A 22,203-nucleotide genomic window follows, 5' to 3' on the forward strand; every position below is an offset into this window, starting at 1 on the left:
GTCCATACATTTTATGAAGCTGTCGGGTACATGATTGGTGCACAAACAGACCAAACAGTACAAGAACATTTGATAGAAAAATATATGCTACTCCCTAATCAGGTTTGGGATAGCATAATCCAGCAGGCAACCAAAGTAAGTTTTACTCTTCTTTTCTCAAGTCCTAATGGAATTCAAGAAGACCGTGTTGTTTACAAAAGTAGTAAAAATTATACTGTAATTGTATTTTGTTTTGTTGATATATTGGGACTGTTACTCTATACTTAGTTATACTTGTAGGTATAAAGACTTCTTGTTTTACTATTTTTAATTATAAATGTGATGGTGGTTTGGAGTAGGGTGTGGGTAGTGGTTTTTGCTTTAGTAATTACAAAAATAATTTTCATGTGATAAACAAAATTTGTTATTTGTCCTTCACAGAATGTGGATATACTTAAAGATCCTGAAACAGTTAAGCAGCTCGGTAGCATATTGAAAACAAATGTTAGAGCCTGCAAAGCTGTCGGACATCCCTTTGTAATTCAGCTTGGGAGAATTTATTTAGATATGCTTAATGTATACAAGTGCCTCAGTGAAAATATTTCAGCAGCTATCCAAGCTAATGGTAAGTGATTCTGACTTTTTGTGGAATGGTGAAATAACAAATCAGTTCTCCATTCACAGTCTTAGTGTAAGCATTCATTTCTTACAGATTTAAGTTAACTCTCCCAATGTCCAAATGACCATAGACAGTTATTTTTAATGAGTTGCTTACATCTTTCCCTTGTAAAATTACTCTTAGTTTATTTTCCCTTGTCTTTATGTTTTTGAGTGGTAAGTCAGAACTATTATATCTGAAGTACATGTAACTGCCAGTGTAGAATTTTAGTTGTCAAGTTGGATTTCACTGGATTTTGTTTTTTAGGTGAGATGGTTACAAAGCAACCGTTGATTAGAAGTATGCGAACAGTAAAAAGGGAAACTTTAAAGTTAATATCTGGTTGGGTGAGCCGATCCAATGATCCACAGATGGTATGTGAAATGTTACACTTTTTAAGTGAATGCTGTATTCTCTGATATGTGCATGTAGCTCATTTAAAGGTAATTTAAATGGTAGGTTTGGCATTATCTTGCAGTGTCCTCTATTTTTCAGACTCCTTGAATACTTGAAAATACTATTATGTATACCATCTTCCTAAGAAATTGCTGTTAGTAGGGGACAGTAGTGATGAGTAACAAAGTGTCTTGAGTCCCTTTTTCCCCTATGGATAGTAAACATTCTGATGAAATTTTTTCTTCATGAAGTGTTTCTTCATGAATCTTCAGAGCAACTTACAAAGCTGTCAATAGTTTGCCTCTGTAGTGAAAGTAAGGAAGTAAGGGCCTTCCCAGTGGAAGTTTTAAGTCTGTTTTACTCTTCTTTCTTTTAGTTTTAAATCATTTCCAGAAAGGAAAATGATTTTTCAGAAACTAAATGAGGCTCCATATATGCCTCAACTTGGGAAAATGTGTGTTAGTACTTTCTTTAAGTGTGTATTTTTAATTTATTCTGCCATTTCATTCTTTTCATCCTTGGAATATTACAAGGAATCCTGTCATGTTAGTCTTTGCTGTATGCAAATAAATAGTGGTTGATAAGTGTACTGTTTATTTTCATAACTTTAAAATTTCAGTATTGTTTGTACAGATAAGGAGATACTTTTCAGGGAACTTGTTCAGAAAACAGTTATGGAATTCTCAGCATATCAGATATTGAAAGGTTTCGAACACCTGTATTATGAGATCAGAACTTACTTCAAATTCGAAATTAGATGAGATGAATGAAAGGAATTGTGAAGTTCATAATTACAATAGCTTGGGCAAATTTAGGAGCGTTTGCAATCCTAAGAAGACAGTATCATTTTATAGCAAAGATTTATATTGAGGGCTGGGGCAGTGAATTAAATAACTCAAACTTTATGAACCACTTGAAGTGGGGGAAGAATTGCTGCATTTTAAGAGTAAAATGAGAATCAGTTCTGGTCTAACAGAACAAGTGGGTTATCTGAAAAATAATGTGCTTATCCTTAAAATTTTTCTAGGCCTATTTTGTATAGTAGCACACTACTAATACTGGTAACCTTTAGTTAGGAGAATTATTATTTGTAATTATTGTCCTTGTCTATTTAATAAAGAACCTATTAAAGGCACGTAAGTTACACTTTAATATGACCCTGTTTATTGAGACTCATGGAAACTCAGGGTCTTTCTGGTATGATTCTAATTCCTTTTACAATAGTAAGTAGTTTTTACTTTTATTTATTAAAGTACTTAACAGGTAGCATTCACTAAGTTTAAAAAAACAATAATTGTGAATGAGTGTCTACTCTGTATTAGATATGAGCTGCTTGGATTTTACAAATATTATTCATTGACAGAATTGATACAGTATTGGTTAGGACTCTATTTCATTCCTTTAGGCAAGTTATCCCACGTGCAGTACCCCTAGAATCTTGGTCCTGCCACAGTAATTTGGAGCCCGTCACTTGATTTTGGGCCCAAGTTACCTTTATAATTACAGATTTGAACTCTGAATATGTCTGTGGCTCTTCCCAGCCTATTATGGTTTCTTGGTTTCTTTTGGTAAAAAGTTTTAAAATCCAAAACCAAATTAAAACAAGGGATTTTCCAGTTTAAAGCAGATACTCCGTCTAAATGTCAATACAACACTGATCTGTTTTCATATTGTTAGCAAGTAGAATAAAACCTAAAAGTTTTTATTTTTTTTATAGGTAGCTGAAAATTTTGTTCCTCCTCTATTGGATGCAGTTCTCATTGATTATCAGAGAAATGTCCCAGCTGCTAGAGAACCAGAAGTGCTTAGTACTATGGCTATTATTGTCAACAAGTTAGGAGGACATATAACAGCTGAAATACCTCAAATATTTGATGCTGTTTTTGAATGCACATTGAATATGATAAATAAGGTATGTGGTATCCATTTCAATTATGGGAAATTCTGTAGTATATATTCTTTAAGTTAAAAGCATAAATAAATGATACCTCTGAGAGTAGCATAAGTTTTAAGCTCTGTTCAAATATTTGGATTTGTAGACCAGAGAAACACTTACCTTTTTGTTTGTTTGTTTAAGATTTTATTTATTTGAGAGAGAGCACAAGCATGAATCAGGGGAGGGGTGGAAGTCACGGGAGAAGCAGACTCCCCACTGAGCAGGGAGCCCAATACTGGGTCTGAATCCTAGGACCCTAAACTGACTGAGCCAGACACTAGACCAGCTGAGCCACGCAGGCACTCCAGAAGTACTTTTTTAAAAATTTATAATTTAAAAGATCTTGGAGTACCTGTGTGTGGCTCAGACAGTTGAACTTCTTGACTCTTGGTGGTCTCGATCTCCAGGTTTTAAGATAAAGCCCCATCTCCAGGCCCTGCACTTAGTGGGGAGACTGCTTAAAGATTCTCTCCCTCTGCTCCCTCCCAAGTACACTGCCCACCTCCTCAAGCAAATAAATCTTTAATTTTAAAAAGACCTTAACAAAATAGTAAATTAGATAGAGTGTAACATTAAAATAGCCGCTAGCATTTAGTGACAAGTTGCTGTATTTTAAGCATTAAAAATTTAGTGACACTGTCCTGGGATCAAGCTCCGCATTGGGGCTCTTTGCTTTGTGGGGAACCACCTTCTCCCCCGCTTTTATTTTTATATATATATATAATTTTTTCCCCCTAAGATTTCATTTATTTATTTGACAGAGACGCAGGGGGAGTGGAGAGGGAGAAGTAGACTCCATCCATGCTGAGCATGGAGCCCAATGTGGGGCTCAATCCCAGGACCCTGGGATCATGAGGCAAGGCAGACGCTTAATGACTGAACCACCCAGGCATCCTGAAATGGGAAAATAAATTAACCAAGAAGGGAAAGTGTAGATAAAAGTATACAGGTTTACACAGCAGCTAAAAAATTTTCAGATCTGTATTACTGATCTTGAAGTCACTCATAACATGGTAGTAACAGTCTCAGTGTAACTAGAAAATGTGATGTTCTTTGTGTGGGTTTTGAGGAATTCTCTTTATAATGTGACCTTCATGTTAGTAATTCATTTGTGTAATAATTGGTAATTTCATCTTCGATGGGACTCAGATTATATTGTCTTCAGGTTTCCTTGCAGTCACGAGGCCGCATGGCTTATGAGGCCCACTAACAACTCCAAACCTTTATACTAAATTAGGATTTACTTTTTCTTTCTTACCTAACATAACAAGGCATTGAAATATTTTGTTCTCACCATTTGTTTTTAGGACTTTGAAGAATATCCTGAACACAGAACGAACTTTTTCTTACTACTTCAGGCTGTCAATTCTCATTGTTTCCCAGCATTCCTGGCTATACCACCTGCACAATTTAAACTTGTTTTGGATTCCATTATTTGGGCTTTTAAACATACTATGAGGAACGTTGCAGATACAGGTAAATACACATGTCCTTTCATTCATTTTATTCATTTGTCCCACAAATCCACAGGCTCTTAGAAATAGATGTGTAGGTATAGTCATATACTCGTAAGACAACAACACTTGTTATCAGGGTTTTATTGGAGTGCATCACTTACATGTGTAGGTCTAAGTAAATCCTAAAAGCAGTTGAATACTCTCTTCCATAGTTGAGTCCACAGGCAGGATCAAGTTTTACAAGGAGATGGGTGTAAAATTGAAAGTAGAGTGACATCACGTCTCCACATCCTCACAAGTATGTCCTTTTTCTCATCTGCTTTTCCTTGGTGCCAGTAAGGGTTAAAGTAAGGATAAAACATTACATCTTTAGCAAGAGAGGTTTTTATTTAGCTTTTAAATAGAAAATGGTTTGTGTAACAGATAGGTACTTGGTAATGCTGTTTTCAGAGTTGATTTGGAGAGAATTGACTAAACTTTCAGAAAAAGTGGAACGTTGGTAATAGTTAATACTTGGTAGTCTGTATCTAAGCAGGTATAGTTGCTAGTTGAACTCCCATTACTCAAGAAAACTTAGGCAAAGAATTTTTAGTCATTAGTGGAGGGGGGTGGTAAGAATGGCTTTTGAAACCAAGTAGTTGAGTAGGAATTCTGTATGAATGTTTCTAGACCGTAATAACTTTGTTGGTGTTCTGTACATTTTAGGCTTACAGATACTTTTTACACTCTTACAAAATGTTGCACAAGAAGAAGCTGCAGCTCAGAGTTTTTATCAGACTTATTTTTGTGATATTCTTCAGCATATCTTTTCTGTTGTGACAGACACCTCACATACTGCTGGTAAGAATTTATCGCCATGGGGGTGCCTGGGTGGCTTATTGGGTTAATAAGCCTCTGCCTTTAGCTCAGGTCATGATCTCAGGGTCCTGAGATAAGAGCCCCCATATCGGGCTCTCTGCTCAGCGGAGAGCCTGCTTCCTCTTCTCTCTCTCTGCCTGCCCCTCTGCCTACTTGTGATCTCTCTCTCTGAAAAATAAATAAAAATAAAATCTTAAAAAAAAAAAATCTAGGGCACCTGGGTGGCTCAGTGGGTTAAGCCGCTGCCTTCGGCTCAGGTCATGATCTCAGGGTCCTGGGATCGAGTCCCACATCGGGCTCTCTGCTCAGCAGGGAGCCTGCTTCCTCCTCTCTCTCTCTGCCTGCCTCTCTGCCTACTTGTAATCTCTCTCTGTCAAATAAATAAATAAAATCTTTAAAAAAGAAATCTATAGCCATGAAAATGTTAAGTGTTCTGTTTGTTATTACTGCCTGTTGGAGTGAATAATGTTCTTTTTATCAACAGGTTTGACAATGCATGCGTCAATACTTGCATATATGTTTAATTTGGTTGAAGAAGGAAAAATAAGTACACCATTAAATCCTGGAAATCCAGTTAACAACCAGATGTTCATTCAGGAATATGTGGCAAATCTCCTTAAATCTGCATTCCCTCATCTACAAGAGTAAATATGCTTTTTAATACCCGCATACATTTTTCAGTTAAAAAAAAATAGTGATTATTTAATTGTTGTGTTTTAACTTGCAGTGCTCAAGTGAAGCTCTTTGTGACAGGGCTTTTCAGCTTAAATCAGGATATTCCTGCTTTCAAGGAACATCTTAGGGATTTCCTAGTACAAATAAAGGTATGTGCTTTGTTTGCACTTGGAGAAATATTAAAGCTAAATATGATTTAGTTGTTGTATTGTAGAATTAACCACTTTTTTGTTAAAGCAGAATGAGCGATACTCATGCTTACTAGTCCTAGACTGATTCAGAGTGAAAAACTATGAATTTGTAGTTGAGAATAAGATGGGTTTCAAATGTTCTTGGAAAGTTGTTACTAATATAATTCATTTTAGATGATATAAATGTCTTGGAATATTGGGATTACATCCATTCTTAAATTGTGAAATACGGGGAAAGACTCTTGGGAATTTCATACCCATTTTGTTACAAATCATTTAGGGAGTTAAGAGAAATGAGCAGATAATCAACTTGTTATTGCTGTTGTTACACAATGCTTCATTTAAATTTATGGGAAGAGGGATTAATCTTATAATATTTTCTTTTAAAGAAATTTAGAAGTAGGGAGGGCTGGGTAGTTCAGCTGGTTAAGTGTCTGCATTTGGCTCAGGTCATGATTCCAGGGTTCTGGGATCAAGTTTGGGTAAACCTCCCTGCTCAGTGGGGAGTCTACTGCTCCCTCTGGTGGCCATTCTGCTTGTGCTCACTTGGGCTCTCTTTCTGACAAATAAATAAAATCTTTTTAAAAAATTAAAAGAAGAAATTTAAAAGTAACATAATATCTACAAGTGCTTGACAGATTATGTTAACCTGACAAATAAGAATTGGTCGCATACATTACTCAGATTTTTTTCTTCCAAGATAGAAATAAGGCTTTTTTCAACTGTGAATATATTAGCTAAGTTGTAAGGTAGAGAATGCAAAGAATGAGAATTACCTGAAACAGTTACAAAGTCTTATCATAGTGTAACTAAACTTTATCATTAATTGTAGGAGAAATAGCTTTTTAAATCTCCTTGCTTATGAAGCGTATTATATATATATGACATCAGACTGTGCCTCTTTTAATAACCTTTTTTATCCTCAACTAACACCTTTGGTTTAACAGCTACACAGAATTGTATCAGTATATTATAATGTAGGGACACCTGGGTGACTCAATTAAGTGTCTTACCCTTGATCAGGTCATGATATCTCCAGGTCCTGGGATTGATCCCCATGTGGTGTCGGGCTCCATGCCTAGCACAGAGTCCGTTTGTGCCTCTCCCTCTGCTCCTCCCCCTGTGCATGTGAGCCGTTGCTTTCTCTAATACCTATTATCTTTAAAAATGTATGTATATACACTATAATTTAAAGCCAGCCAGTTGAAGGATAGATTTTTTTTATCATCATTGTAAACAAAACAGGGAGGTGTTTATTCTGTCTTTTTTTGTGTGGGTTTTTGGGGGTTTTGTTTATGTTTTTCCCCCCTCAAAAAAAGGTAATTTTCCAAAATTGAAATTTATTATGTTAACACCTCAACTATCTTGTTTTCACAGGAGTTTGCAGGTGAAGATACTTCTGATCTGTTTTTGGAAGAAAGAGAAACAGCCCTTCGACAGGCTCAGGAAGAGAAACATAAACTTCAAATGTCTGTCCCTGGCATCCTTAATCCACATGAGATTCCAGAAGAAATGTGTGATTAAAATCAGAAGTCATGCTGGTTTTTTTGTTGTTGTTGTTGGGTTCCCCCCCCCCTGCAACTCTTGTTAGCAGAAGAAAACAGCATCTGGATATTTGTCGACCAAAATGATGCCAATTTGTAAATTAAAATGTCACCTAGTGGCCCTTTTTCTTATGTGTTTTTTGTATAAGAAATTTTCTGTGAAATATCCTTCCATTGTTTAAGCTTTTGTTTTGGTCATCTTTAGTTTGCATGAAGTTAAAAAATTAAGGCATTTTTAAAAATTTTACTTCATGCCCATTTTGTGGCTGGGATGGGGGGAGGAGGCAAATTCAATTTGAACATATACTTGTAAATTCTAATGCAAAATTACACAGTTTCCTGTAAACAATACCAATTTTTAATTAGGGAGCATTTTCTTTCTAGCCTGTATTTCAGTCTAGAAGAAAAGATAATGAGTAAAACAAATTGCGTTGTTAAGAGGATTCTAGTGCTGCATTGTCTAAAGTTAGCACCTCTTGGACTGAATCGTTTGTCTAGACTACATGTGTTACAAGTCTGTATGGCAAGTCTGCAGCAAGATCATGTGCATATCATCCCATTGTAAAGCGACTTCAAAAAAATATGGGAACACAGTTAGTTATTTTTACACAGTTCTTTTTGTTTTTGTGTGTGTGTGCTGTCGCTTGTCGACAACAGCTTTTTGTTTTCCTCAATGAGGAGTGTTGCTCATTTGTGAGCCTTCATTAACTCGAAGTGAAATGGTTAAAAATATTTATCCTGTTAGAATAGGCTGCATCTTTTTAACAACTCATTAAAAAACAAACAAAACAAAACTCTGGCTTTTGAGATGACTTATACTAATTTACATTGTTTACCAAGCTGTAGTGCTTTAAGAACACTACTTAAAAAGCAAAATAAACTTGGTTTACATTTATTTTTCTTCATTGGCTCAAAATTATTCCTACATTAAAGTGATTATATGTGTTTTAAGTATTAGGTAACATTAAGTGAAGTTGGACACTGTTGATATGCAAATATAACCTCTGCGGTTATTGGGAGTAAAGGCATAGTTGGGTTACTTGAATATGGCTCTGGTTCCCAAGAAACAAATTCCTTTGGCAGTTTACCATCCTTTGATCTTTATTTGCGGTCAAAAAGCATCTTCCCTTGGTGGTCCTGGTTAGGATTAGCTGTAACAGATTAAAGAGAAAGAGAACCCAGGTGTAAGAAGCTAGTGCAGATAATCTTGCTTACTTGTATTTTTGTCTACTATAACCTTTAGAAAGTTGCCTTAACCCTTTAGGAAAGGTAAGAGGAAGGGGGGAAATGTGTAGATGTCCTATAAAACATGAAAGGGGGTAGAACTAAGGGAATAGAAAAAGGAAACTAGCTTGGGTGAACCTGTTTCCAGAGGATTGAATCTAACCTATAAACCTAGACTAAAACCCAAGCATTTGAAGTGCCTTGTGTCATGCAGAGTCAGCAATTTTGTATAATTGCTGTACTACTCTAACTTTTATAGGCTTTGGCAAAATCATTATTTCGGTAAAATATAATCCTGTGTGAAACTTCTTTCTAGGACAGTAAATGGTAAGACTTGAAATACATTCAAAGAAGAACATTGGAAAACTTTGTTTCAAACTTTAGCTTTGTTCAAATCTTTGATTTGGTCCTGTTATTTACTGGTTTGGGCCTCAAAACCCCTTAAAAGAGGTTTTCTTGGATCAGGCAAAAGTTTAGGTTCAGATTGATTGGTTTGTTTTGAATTAGCTATGAAATGCATATGGTTGCTTTTGAGTAGCTGTCACCATTTCTGTCAGTGATCATACACAATTTTCTTATCTTCTAGTACATCCATTCTCTACCCCCTTGTTTTATTGGTATGTTCTAGATGTTGCAAGAAAACCAGGTTTGGTATGGAAGCCAGGATAGTCTGCTTTGAATTGAGAAATGATTGGCAACTGGGATTCAGCCACTGCCGAGAGTAAATTTACTTACTTTTCCTTTTTACGTTGTATACAGGCCTCAGGACAATGTTTAAAAAAAACTGGCAATTGTCCCTCAATATATTGTATTCATTTGTGTTAATAATTGAATCCGTATGTTTTAATTGGGTTTTTAAGCTCCCTAGCTGATGACATTTCCCAACCTCCCTTAATAACCAGGTTGAAGTTCTGTGACTGAAATGAAAGCAGAAGTGATGATAAACTTCTGGAAAATATGGATATGATGGTAAGAGGTAGAGCTACTAGATCATGAAATGGAAGATGATAGAGTAGAACACCTCCATTTCCCTTTCTGACTCTGTTACTGTCATGTATTTTAATAAATTATGTGATTTATAATATTGTACAATATAGAATGATAAAAATTTTGAACTTCACAAGACAAATGTACACCTTGAATAAGAGTAATTATAGCTATGGTTTAAAAGAATCCTTTCTTCAAAGTTTATATAAGCTAAACACATTCAAAGAAAATACATAAATTCACTGAATTAAAACTTCAGATTCAGGTTTTCTTTACACAAAATTCTCAGAGATACATTCTATCCCATAATTCAATCCCATGTATGAAGCTTCTGGGATTTGAGCAAAGAGTTTTCACCAAAACCAGAGAGAACAGTGTTATCACATTAAATCTAGGGTGGGCATTTCTGGCTTAGTTGTACATTGGTCAAATTCGGGACACCCTTATGAAGGTATTTGAGAGCAGAGCACACTGATAACTGGCCATTTCACATGTTTGGCATACTGCATTCCAACTCCTGGGAACAAGTCAGTCTCAAAATTGTCACAGATTGGGAGGAAGACTAGGATTGCATAGTTAAGTGGGTCTGAATCCTGGTTTAGGCAGTCAAATGGGGAATTTTGAGTAAGTCACTTGAAAAACAGTATCACAGAGCTAAGTCCCCCTGATAGTTGTGAGGATTTAGATATAAACATGACAATATGACTGACACCGTACTTAACTCTAGGGTGCATTTTTATTTATTCAGATTTTAGCTTCCCTGAAATTGGGGTTTCTTAACAATTGATGGCATATCAGCTTCCGATGGCACCACAATGCCACTGACCTGTCTGCTTGTCCATTTGTGAACTTAATCACAGCTGTTGGTGTACATTAGTTTAATTGCTAAGTGTATTTTATAGTTCAACATCAAAATTTACTTATGTGTACAGAAAGGCACACAGAAGCAGCAGGACATAAACTTTAAGGAAATCTTAATTATTAGAAGGATAACCACAATTCTCTATTTTCTTGCAAGTGGCAGCTGAGTTAGATCTTGGGACTTAAGCAGGGGAGCTGCCTACAAGCTGTAATGCAAGGAATTGTCTACCAAATTACAAACAATACAGTTTGAAGAAAGTGTGGCCAGATTGATTTAATTTCAAAAAGAAAACTACAACCAATTCATGGCATTTTACTGGATTGTCAAGTACGTTGTCCAAGTTGGCAGTGTTGTGTTTTTGATACATTTTGAGATTGATGTCCTCTTAGATTTGAAATAAACCAGTAAGTAAGCCAAGTAGGAGTTACATCTTCACAGGCTTTTCCTTATTCCAGTCTAGTTAATTTGTTAGGCTTACCTATGATACAGACGTCTCATGTTTGATCCCAACAGAGATAGGCAAGGATGGAGTTTGAAAAAAAAAATACTAGAATACTTAGAGGAAATTGGTCTGATTTGGTAGTGTATGTGTTAGGATACACTGAAAAAGCAACATAATTCATTCTGTCACATGACTCGATCTCAGGGTCCTGAGTATAAGCCCCACGTTCGGGCATAGGGCATTTTTTAAGTAAAAATAGGGGCACCTGGGTGACTTAGTTGGTTAAGTGTTGGGACTCTTGCCCTCGGCTCAGGGTTGTGAGATGGAACCCCAATTGGGGTCCACTCAGAATGTGGAGTCAGCTTGAGATTCTTCCCCACCTCCGCCCTTGCTCCTTCCCCTGTTCACTTGTGCTCTAAAATAAAATCTGTTTTTGAAAAGGTAATAACAAGGGGCGCCTGGGTGGCTCAGTGGGTTAAGCCGCTGCCTTTGGCTCAGGTCATGATCCCAGGGTCATGGGATCGAGTCCCACATCGGGCTCTGCTCAGCAGGAAGCCTGCTTCCTCCTCCCTCTGTCTGCCTGCCTCTCTGCCTACTTGTGATCTCTCTGTCAGATAAGTAAATGAAATCTTTAAAAAAAAAAAAAGGTAAAAACAAATGAAGTGTATCTGGTTATTAATTATAATATATAGCATTTTTTAAAATAATCTCTATATCCAACATCGGTTTTGAACTTAAACCCGGAAATGAAGAGTCACATGCTCCTCCACCAACTGAGTCAGCTGGGCACGCCTTTAAGTAGTACTTTTGATAAGTACTGTTGTAAAGTTTCCCTTACCAGGGGTGCCTGAGTGGCTCAGTGGGTTAAGCCTCTGCCTTCAACTCAGGCCATGATCTCAGGGTCCTGGGATTGAGCCCCACATCGGGGCTCTCTGCTCAGCGGGGAGCCTGCTTCTCCCTCTCTCTCTGCCTGCCTCTCTGCCTGCTTGTGATCTCTCTCTCCGTCAAATAAATAAATAAAATCTTAAAAAAAAAAAAAAGTTTCTCTTACCATCTTTTGCACTTTCCATTTCTGAGACATTCTGAGTAAATTCAGAAGATTAACAGGAATTCCATAATAATCTAGTGCGTGTTCAGGTTTCCCCAACAGTTCCTGAAAATGTCTATCATGGCTTGTATTTCTTAGGTTCATGTGTTTTGAACTGTATAGTTACTGAGTTGTGGGGGGGTTTGGGTTTGTTTTTTTTTTTTTAAGATTTTATTTATTTATTTAACAGAGATCACAAGTAGGCAGAGCAGCAGGCAGAGAGAGATGGGAAAGAGGACTCCCTGCTGAGCAGAGAGCCCCACACGGGGCTCCATCCTAGGACCCTGAGATCATGACCTGAGCTGAAAGCAGAGATTTAACCCACTGAGCCACCCAGTCACACCTACAATTACTGAGTTTTTAATTTCTGTGATAATTTCTTAAAATTTGGTTATTTCTTCAATTTGTTTTTTAAAATAGAGTCTTCTCACTTTTCCCATGAATTACATCATAGGGTATATTTTATAGCATCCATTACTCAGATTGACAAAAGTGCCCCTGACCTATCTCCCCACTGGTAACCTTTAAAATTTAATTCTCTTGACCCTAGGGGAAAAACACTAGCTTATCGGGGTTTCACTTTCTGTGGTTCCAGTTAACTGGAGGTCAACTGCAGTCCGGAAGCAAGTGATCCTTCTGACCAATCATCAAGTCAGTAGTAACCTAGTGGTACGTCCCAATGCCTGCGTCATTTACCTCCCACATCTCTTCACATAAGCATTTTGACATCACATTATCACAGGAAGGGTGAGTACAGTACAATAAGATAATTTTGAGAGATCACATTTATTTTAATATAGTATAAGTTTATAATTGTCCCATTTTATTGTTAATCACTTTAGTCACTTCCTGTGCCGAATTTAGAAATTGAACTCTAGAGGTGCCTGGGTGGCTCAGTGGGTTAAAGCCTCTGCCTTCGGCTTAGGTCATGATCCCAGGGTCCTGGGATCCAGCCCCAAATCAGGCTCTCTGCTCGGCAGGGAGCCTGCTTCCTCCTCTCTCTCTCTCTCTCTCTCTCTCTCTCTCTCTGCCTGCCTCTCTGCCTACTTGTGATCTCTGTCTGTCAAATAAATAAATAAAACCTTAAAAATAAAAACTGAACTCTATCATAGGTATGTAGGTATAGGAGAAGACAGTATATATAGATTCAGTACTGTGTGGTTTCAGGCATCCACTGAGGGGTCTTGGAACATATTCTCCCACAAATAAGATGGTACTACTGTGGGGGCGCCTGGTGGCTCAGTGGGTTAAAGTCTCTGCCTTTGGCTCAGGTCATGATCGAGCCCCACATCAGGCTCTCTGCTCAGCAGGGAGCCTGCTTCCTCCTTTCTTTCTCTCTGCCTGCCTCTCAGCCTACTTGTGATCTCTGTCTGTCAAATAAATAAATAAATAAATCTTAAAAAAAAAAAAAAAAGATGGTACTACTGTGCATTTAAAAGAATTTTTTTTTTAAGATTGATTTTATTAGACAGCAAGAGTGGGGAAAGGGGATCAGGTTCTATACTAAACAGGGAGCTCTCACTCAGGCTCCATCCCAGGACCCTGAGATCAGGACCAGAGCTGAAGGCAGATGCTTAACCAACTGAGCCACCTAGGTGCCTCTGTTAAAAACATTTGAACTTGTTTTTTGTTTTGCTCCATGTAACAAAAAAAGTAATAATAGTGACTGTTTATTTTGTGCTTGTGTCAGTGAAGTCCCGAGTTAACCAACATAGAATTTGTGAAGCTCAGCTTTATATCACTAGGGTTCTGGTAATTTAGGAATTTTTTTGTATCCCTGGCACCTGGATTAACCCCAACTTCAAATACAGCTGCAGAAGTTTCAACTACTGTATCTGCATTCTAGACAGCAGAGAGGAAGAAAGCTTCCCCTTATAAGACTTGAAAGTCTCAGGAACTGATTAGAACACTTTCAAGTACCTGCCCATGCCCCACCCAAGAGCAGCACAGAAATACAGTCTTGAAGCTGGATGCATTACTGTTGTGAATACAATTGGCATTCTATTTAAGAAGGTGAAGAGTAAATTGAAGAAACTTAACAGGCTTTACCACAGGTTCAAAATGTCTTAAGTGAAAATAAAGGACAAAAGGCAGTTGACTTAATGGGAAAAGCAAAATCTTCCCTAGCATTCAAGTACCAATAATGCCAAAGAAATTGTTCCTGTGGTGGTGACAGCTGCCTTTGTCATTCACTGACCACAATTTGGGGGGGGGGGGGAATCCATCTATACAGGGTAGCAGACAAAACCATTTATTTGTCTTCGTTGCTAATTGCTGTGTGCAGTAGATTTTCAAGACAAATAAAAGACTACAAAAACTAATATCCTGACTTTACAAATGAAAACTTTAAAGTGTCCTAAAGGAGAGGAGAAACTACAGCAGTTGAGGGGGAAGAGTCGTGTCTAAGAGTTGGGAAAGTTTAGATGGGAAATCTTTCATTTCCATTGAAAAGGTGGGGGGGTACGCTCTTTTAGAAAAATGGATATCTAAAATTCCAAACTCCTTTCTGTGATCCACTCCTGATTGACCTAATACCCAAACAGTAATATTGCTCTCACTTCTCTGTTAGGATACCCGAGAAAATTTTATCTTTTTCCCAAGAGTTTGCCAACTAACTAGGTCTTTCTTTTCTGACATGGAAGCATTTGCTCCACTTTCAGAAATCATTCTTTAGGGTGCATGGCTGACTCAACTGGTGGAGCATGTGACTCTGGATCTCAGAGTTGTGAGTTTAAGCCCCACATTGGGTGTAGAGATTACTTAAAAAAAAATTCTCCTTTGTCATCTTCACTCTAGGAGGATTTCTTAGGAGACTACTGAGTCAACATGCACTTAATTTATTAAGTCTCTCTTCTCTTAGCCTGTTGAACAAGACCAGAATTTTGTTTTGTTTTGTTTAAGGTTTTATTTATTTATTTGATAGAGATCACAAGGCAAAGGCTTAACCTACTGAGCCACCCAGGTGCCCCAAGACCAGAGGGGTTTTTTTTGTTGTTTTATTTTGTTTTCTGTTTTTAATTTTATTTATTTGACACACAGAGATCACAAGTAGGCAGAGAGGCAGGCAGAGAGAGGGGGAAGCAGGCTCCCTGCTGAGCAGAGAGCCCGATGCAGGGCTCGATCCCAGGACCCTGGGATCATGACCCGAGCTGAAGGCAGAGGCTTAACCCACTGAGCCACCCAGGTGCCCCAAGACGAGAGTTTTAATGCAAGCTGGGATACACTCTATATTGTATGCCAGGAGAAGTACATAAGAGATCTAGCCTGAACATTAATTCTCTGTACTTGCTACCCTAACTGAAGTCTCCGACTCAGAATGTCCTTTCCCCTGAGTCTTGGGTCTCATATACTAATGAGATCAAATATTCAAAATGAGGTCAGCCATATTCAATATGCCCATCAATTAAGAGCAAACTATTCTTAACTATATTTCTCCTTTTTATGATTCATGCAGTTCATAGACGCAGATATAAGTGCTGTACTCCTCCCCTTGTTTTCCACACTATTGATGAGGGTCTACAAGAAATCCTCTCAGCCCTGAGTCCATCCCCCGAGTTACTCCCTAGATCCACCTGGGTCTTCATCATCAAGGACACTTAAGAGGACACAATGTCCTGAGCTGTGAAGTTGGCCTACCTGCCCTTTGGGTTGCCTTAAGCTTACAAGTAGTGTTTGTTTTTTTACTTTTTTAAAAATTATTTGAGAGAGTGAGTGAGTGAGCATGAGTTGGGGAAGGCGGAGGGGAGAGAGAGAATCTCAAGCAGACTCCCTGCCTAGTGCAAAGCCTGACCTAGGGCATGATCTCACAACCATGAGACCATGACCTGAGCTGAAATCAAAAGTTGGAACTCAACCAACTAGGCTACCCAGGCACCCCTGTTGTTTTCTTTAAAAAGACTCTCAGAGGGGTGCCTGGGTGTCTCAGTTAAGGATAACTCCAGGTCATGATCCAGCAAGGAGTCTGCTTCTCCCTCTCTGTTGCCCACACCCCTGTTCTTGTTACCTCTCTCTCAGTTATACTCTCTCTCTCCCTCAAATAAATAAATAAAATCTTAAAAAAAAAAAAAAAAAAGCACTCTCAGAGAAGAAATAATTAGCTGGTTATTAGCCTATAGGAAGAAAATTTTCTACTTCTGAGGGTGTTTGCATCTGCTTCGTGGGTGAGCTGTTAATAGGATATAGAAAAATAGAGACTGTGCAAGCAAGAAAAGTAAACAAAACTACTCCATACCCTCAGAGTTCAGAAAAGTTATTGAACCAACAAATAAGAAGAGAGTATTATATTAAAGGTAAATTTAGAGAACCAAAAAGGAACCTTTCCAAATTAAAGAATACAGAAATAACTTAAGAGTTGAAGGATAAATTGGGGAAATCTCCCCAAAATCAAGTAAAAAGACAAAAAAGATGGAAACTAAGAAATAAACTATTTTAAAAAATTAGAAGACCAGTTCAAAAGTTTTATGATTCCCAAATCACATAAACAGAGGAAATGGAGGGAAGGAAAAAAAAATTCAAAAAAATTTCAAGAAAATTTCCCGGATTGGAAAGACATCAATTTTCTGATTGAAGGTTCCCACCACATACTCATCCCATAAAATGAAAATGGATCCCAACAATGTATGTCATTAAAGTTCAGAACACTAGAACAAAGAAAAAAATAATGTACACATGTTTCTAGAGAGAAAAGCTTATTACATAAAAGGATCCAAAAATCAGAATGGACCTCTTGATAGATAATACTAGAAAGTCTTCAAAATTTGGAAAGAAAATGATTCCCAACCTTGAATTCTTTTTTTTTTTTTTTAAGATTTTATTTATTTATTCGACAGACAGAGATCACAAGTAGGCAGAGAGGCAGGCAGAGAGAGAGGTGGAAGCTGGCTCCCTGCTGAGCAGAGAGCCCGATGCCAATCCCAGAACCCTGGGACCATGACCCAAGCAGAAGGCAGAGGCTTTAACCCACTGAGCCACCCAGGCGCCCCAACCAACCTTGAAATCTTTATTCAGCAAATCAAGTATGAATCATAGAATATTGAATTGTTAGATAATCAGGATCTAAATAATTTTCCTCCCGTATGGTCTTTCTCAGAAACCATTGGAGGATACACTCAAACAAAACAAGGGAATAAACAAGACATAAGATACGAAAAAGGACATTGACACCATGGAGTGGCAAAGCTGTCCCCCAGGATGGTGGTGAAGAGAATCCCCCCAAAAAACCAGCCAAGAACCAGCCAAGGCTTAGAAGCGAATTTGTCTAGATCCAGGAGGGACTTTCTTTAGAAAGATGAAAGTGACATTGCTTAAAGCAGTAAGTCACATATATTAAAGTTATTGCTAATATTTTTAAATATTTGGGTTTGTCACTTTTTCAAAATTACTGTAGTTATTTTTTAGGATTTTATTTTTTATTTTATTTTTTTAAAGATTTTATTTATTTATTTGACAGACAGAGATCACAAAGCAGGCAGAGAGAGAGAGAGAGAGGAGGAAGCAGGCTCCCTGCTGAGCAGGGAGCCGGATTCGAGGCTCAATCCCAGGACCCTAGAATCATGACCTGAGCCGAAGGCAGAGGCTTTAACCCACTGAGTCACCCAGGTGCCCCTAGGATTTTATTTTTACATAATCTCTACACCCAACATGTGTGCCCCCAAATTTACCATAGTTATTGACTCCCCCAGCTGTAGCTTATCATTAAATTCATTAAATAACATATGCATTGCCATATGACAAATAATGTCCTAAAAATTATTTTATAGTAGTGCCTGGGTGGCTCAGTTGGCTAAGCATCTGGCTCTTGATTTTGGCTCAGGTCATGATTTCAGGTTCTGTGGGATCAAGCCCCACATGGGGCTCTGCAGTCAATGGGGAGTCTGCTTAAAGATTATTTGCCATCCCCTACTCACTCTCTCTGTATAGAATAAAATCTTTATTTATGTTTATTTATTTTTTAAGACTTCATTTATTTGACAGAGAGAGATACAGTGAGAGAGGGAACACAAGGAGAGGGAGTAAGAGAGAGAGAAGCAGGCTCCCCACTGAGCAGGGAGCCCAATGCAGGACTTGATCCCAGGACCTTGGGATCATGATCCGAGCCATAGGCAGATGCTTAACAACTAAGCCATCTAGGCCCCCAATAAATTTTTTTTTTTTAAAGATTTTATTTATTTGACAAAGAGATAGAGAGCACAAGTAGGCAGAGCAGTAGGCAGAGGAAGAGGGAAAAGCAGACTCTCTGCTGAACAGGAAGCCCGATGTGGGGCTCAGTCCCAGGACCCTGGGATCATGACCTGACCCATAGGCAGATGCTTAACTGACTAAGCCACCCAGGTGCCCCTAAAATCTTTTATTTTTTTAAAAAAAGATTTTATTTATTCATTAGCGAGAGAGTGAGCAAGACAGAGAGAGACAGAACATAAGTAGGGGCAGGGGCAGAAGGAAAGGGAAAAGCAGACACCCCGCTGAGCAGGGAGTCTCACTCTGTTGATTCCAGGACCCTGAGATCAGACCTGAGCCAAATGCAGACGTTTAACTGATTGAGCCACCCAGGTGCCCTTAATAAATAAATCTTTTAAAACTTTTTATGGGGATGTCTGGGTGGCTCAGTTGGTTGAACAGCTGCCTTTGGCCCAGGGTCATGATCCCAGGGTCCTCGATTCAAGCCCCATATTGGGCTCCCTGCTTAGTAGGGAGCCACGTTCTCCCTCTGCCCTTCCCCCTGCTCAAGCTCTCTCTCTCTATCTCAAATAAATAAAATATTTAAGAATATATAAAAATTAAAAATATTTTTATAACTTTGTTGCAATGTGATTGATTTTCTTTTTTTTTCTCCCTAAGATTTTATTTATTTCTTTGACAGAGAGCGAGCGCACACACAAGCAGGGGGAGTGGCAGACAGAGGGAGGAGAAGCAGGCTCCCTGCTGAGCAAGGAGTCCAATGTGGGACTCGATCCCATGACTTGATCTGAAGACACTCAACCGACTGAGCCACCCAAGTGCCCCTGATTGATTTTCTTTCTTCTCTTTTTTCCCTTAAAGATAGAGAGATTGATTGATGACAGAGATAGCGAAAGAGGGAACGAGAGAGGGAACACAATCAAGGGGAGTGGGAGAGGGAAAAGCAGGCTTCCCCCTGAGCAGGGAGCCCGATATGGGGCTCAATCCCAGGACCCTGGGAACATGACCTGAGTTGAAGGCAGTTGCTTAACGACTGAGCCACCCAGGTACCCCCGATTTTCTTGATAAGCTTATATATTTTATTTTCTCAGAGGTCCAAAGCCTTCCTCACATTGCCCAAGGAGTTCGTGGCATAAAAACAAGAATCCCTGCACCAGAATGACCTCAGGTGTCTGCAGTTAGTTGCTAGGCTATAATAAAGTATACAAGTGGGATGTCCTGATGTCCAGTAAAAACCCTCAATGACAGGCAAGAAAAACAAAAGCAAAAATGAACTATTGAGGGGGCGCGGGGCGCCTGGGTGGCTCAGTTGGTTAAGTAGCTACCTTTGGCTCAGGTTATGATTCCTGGGTCCTGGGATCAAGCCCCATCAGGCTCCTTGCTGGGTGGGGAATCTGCTTCTCTCTTTCCCTCTGCCTGCCTGCCTGTGCTCTCTCTCTCTCGCTCGCTCTCTCTATCTCTCTTTCTGTCAAATAAATAAAATCTTTTAAAAAATGAACTATTGGGACTTCATCAGGATAAAAAGCTTTTTCACAGCAGAGGAAATAGTCAACAAAATTAAAAAGCTACTACAAAATGCAAGAAGTTATTTGCAAATGTCTTATCAGATAAAGGACTAGTATCCAAAATCTTAAAAGAACATATCAGGGGCGCCTGGGTGGCTCAGTGGGTTAAAGCCTCTGCCTTCGGCTCAGGTCATGATCCCAGGGTCCTGGGATTGAGCCCTACATCGGGCTCTCTGCTCCGCAGGGAGCCTGCTTCCTCCTCTATTTCTGCCTGCCTCTCTGCCTACTTGTGATCTCTGTCTGTCAAATAAATAAAATCTTTTAAAAAAGAAAAAAAAAAGAACTTATCAAATTCAATACCCAAGAAATTAAAAAACCAATTCAAGAAACAGGCGGAAGACATGAACAGACATTTCTCCAAAGAGGAAGACATGCAGGAGCTCCTGGGCGGCTTAGTTGTTAAGCGGCTGTTTTCGGCTCAGGTCATGATCCCAGGGTCCTGGGATTGAGCCCCACGTTGGGCTCCCTGCTCTGCTGAGAAGCCTGCTTCTTCCTCTCCCACTCCCCCTGCTTGGGTTCCCTCTCGCTGTCTCTCTGTCAAATAAATCTTTTAAAAAATTTTGTTAATGTACAAATGACCAACAGACACATGAAAAAATGTGGGACATAACTCGGCATCACGGAAATAGAAATCAGAACCACAATGAGATATCACCCAATATCTGTGAAAATGGCTAAAATCAACAAGTCAGGAAACAAGCGATGTTGGCAAGGATGCAGAGAAAGGGGAACCCTCTTTACACTGTTGGTGAGAATGTAGGCTAGTGCAGCCACTCTGGAAAATAGTATGGAGGTTCTAAAAAAGTTGAAAATAGAGCTACCCTACAACCCAGCAATTGCACTAGTAGGTAATCTACCCCAAAGATACCAACATAGTGATCCAAAGGGGCGCGTGCACCCCAGTGTTTACAGTAGCAATGTCCACAATAACCAAACAATGGAAGGAGCCTAGATGTCCATCAACAGATGAATGGATCAAGAAAATGTGGTATATATACACAATAGAATATTATTCAGCCATCAAAAGAATGAAATCTTGCCATTGCAATGATGTGGATTGAACCAGAAGGTATAAAGCTAAATGAAATAATTCAGAGAAAGACAATTATCATATGATTTCACTCATGTGGAATTTAAAAAGCAAAACAGATGAACACAGGGGAAGAGAAGGAAAAATAAAATAAGACAAAAATTCAGAGGGAGGCAAACCGTAAGAGATACTGAAGTCTAGGAAACAAAACTGAGGTTTGCTGGAGGAGTGGTAGGTGGGGGGAATAGGATAAAGGGTGATGGGCATTACGGAGGACACTCCAGGTAATGATAACTGGTTATTATATGCAACTGATGAATCACTCAATTCTACCCCTGAAACTAATACAAAAACAAAAGTACCCTCCATGACTGTAAGTAAAGCCTAAAAGCTTAGAGTGGATTTATGGTAGGGAAAGGTAAGGAAGTGGAGTAGAAAATAAGAGATAAAGGAGATACAGAGAATACTAGTTCATAGATTCTTGACATTTAAGAAAATTCAGTGTATTATTCTCAGTAGATAATAACATTTGGGGCACCTGGGTGGCTCAGTGGGTTAACTGTCAAGACTCTTGATTTCGGCTCAAGTCATTGATCTCAGGGTCGTTAGATTGAGCCCCAACTCGGGTCCCAGACTCAGTGGGAAGTCCACTTGGGATTCTTTCCCTCCCCTCCCCCTGCTTCTGCATGCACGAGCTCTCTCTCTGAAATAAATGAATAAATCTTAAAAGGAATATGTTCATGATGGAAAATTCAGAAGACACAAAGAATAAATAGAAAGGAAGTTTCCTCTCTACCTCAACCCCTCAGCCACATCCTTGGAGAAAACCAGTGCTATCATCTGTAAATAGTTTCACAGATAACTCTGCACATATCAGCAAATATATAGGTATGTTCTCCTCCTACTGTGTATTTGATAAGTTAATAGTATATGTTACACACTCTTTTGTAACTTGTTTTATTCACTGAACATTACATCTTGGAGTTGCTTTCATGTTAGTATGTAACCATTTCTCTGTTTATTTGGGAGTATTAATTGCAGAGTTTTCTATTGTATAAATGTGTCATGATTTCATTTCCTATTTTTGAACATGCAGTTTTTTGTCTTTTATTATTATAAACTATGCTACAATGAA

General features: G+C 38.6%; 1 protein-coding gene across 2 annotated transcripts in view; it reads left to right on the forward strand.

Moving 5' to 3' along the window:
- Positions 1-8,589, forward strand: part of XPO1 (exportin 1) — a 47,985-nt gene extending 39,396 nt beyond the window's left edge. For both annotated transcript variants that reach the window (XM_059406007.1, XM_059406008.1), the window contains 9 exons: positions 1-135; positions 421-604; positions 905-1,011; positions 2,751-2,945; positions 4,277-4,445; positions 5,132-5,266; positions 5,769-5,928; positions 6,012-6,108; positions 7,528-8,589. In XM_059406007.1, coding sequence (XP_059261990.1) covers positions 1-135; positions 421-604; positions 905-1,011; positions 2,751-2,945; positions 4,277-4,445; positions 5,132-5,266; positions 5,769-5,928; positions 6,012-6,108; positions 7,528-7,674 — 1,329 coding nt within the window. In that variant the 3' untranslated portion in view covers positions 7,675-8,589. The remainder of the gene's footprint in view (positions 136-420; positions 605-904; positions 1,012-2,750; positions 2,946-4,276; positions 4,446-5,131; positions 5,267-5,768; positions 5,929-6,011; positions 6,109-7,527) is intronic.
- The last annotated feature ends 13,614 nt before the right edge of the window (positions 8,590-22,203 follow it).

Source organism: Mustela nigripes, chromosome 7 (assembly GCF_022355385.1).
Source record: "Mustela nigripes isolate SB6536 chromosome 7, MUSNIG.SB6536, whole genome shotgun sequence".
NCBI classification, from domain to species: domain Eukaryota; kingdom Metazoa; phylum Chordata; class Mammalia; order Carnivora; family Mustelidae; genus Mustela; species Mustela nigripes.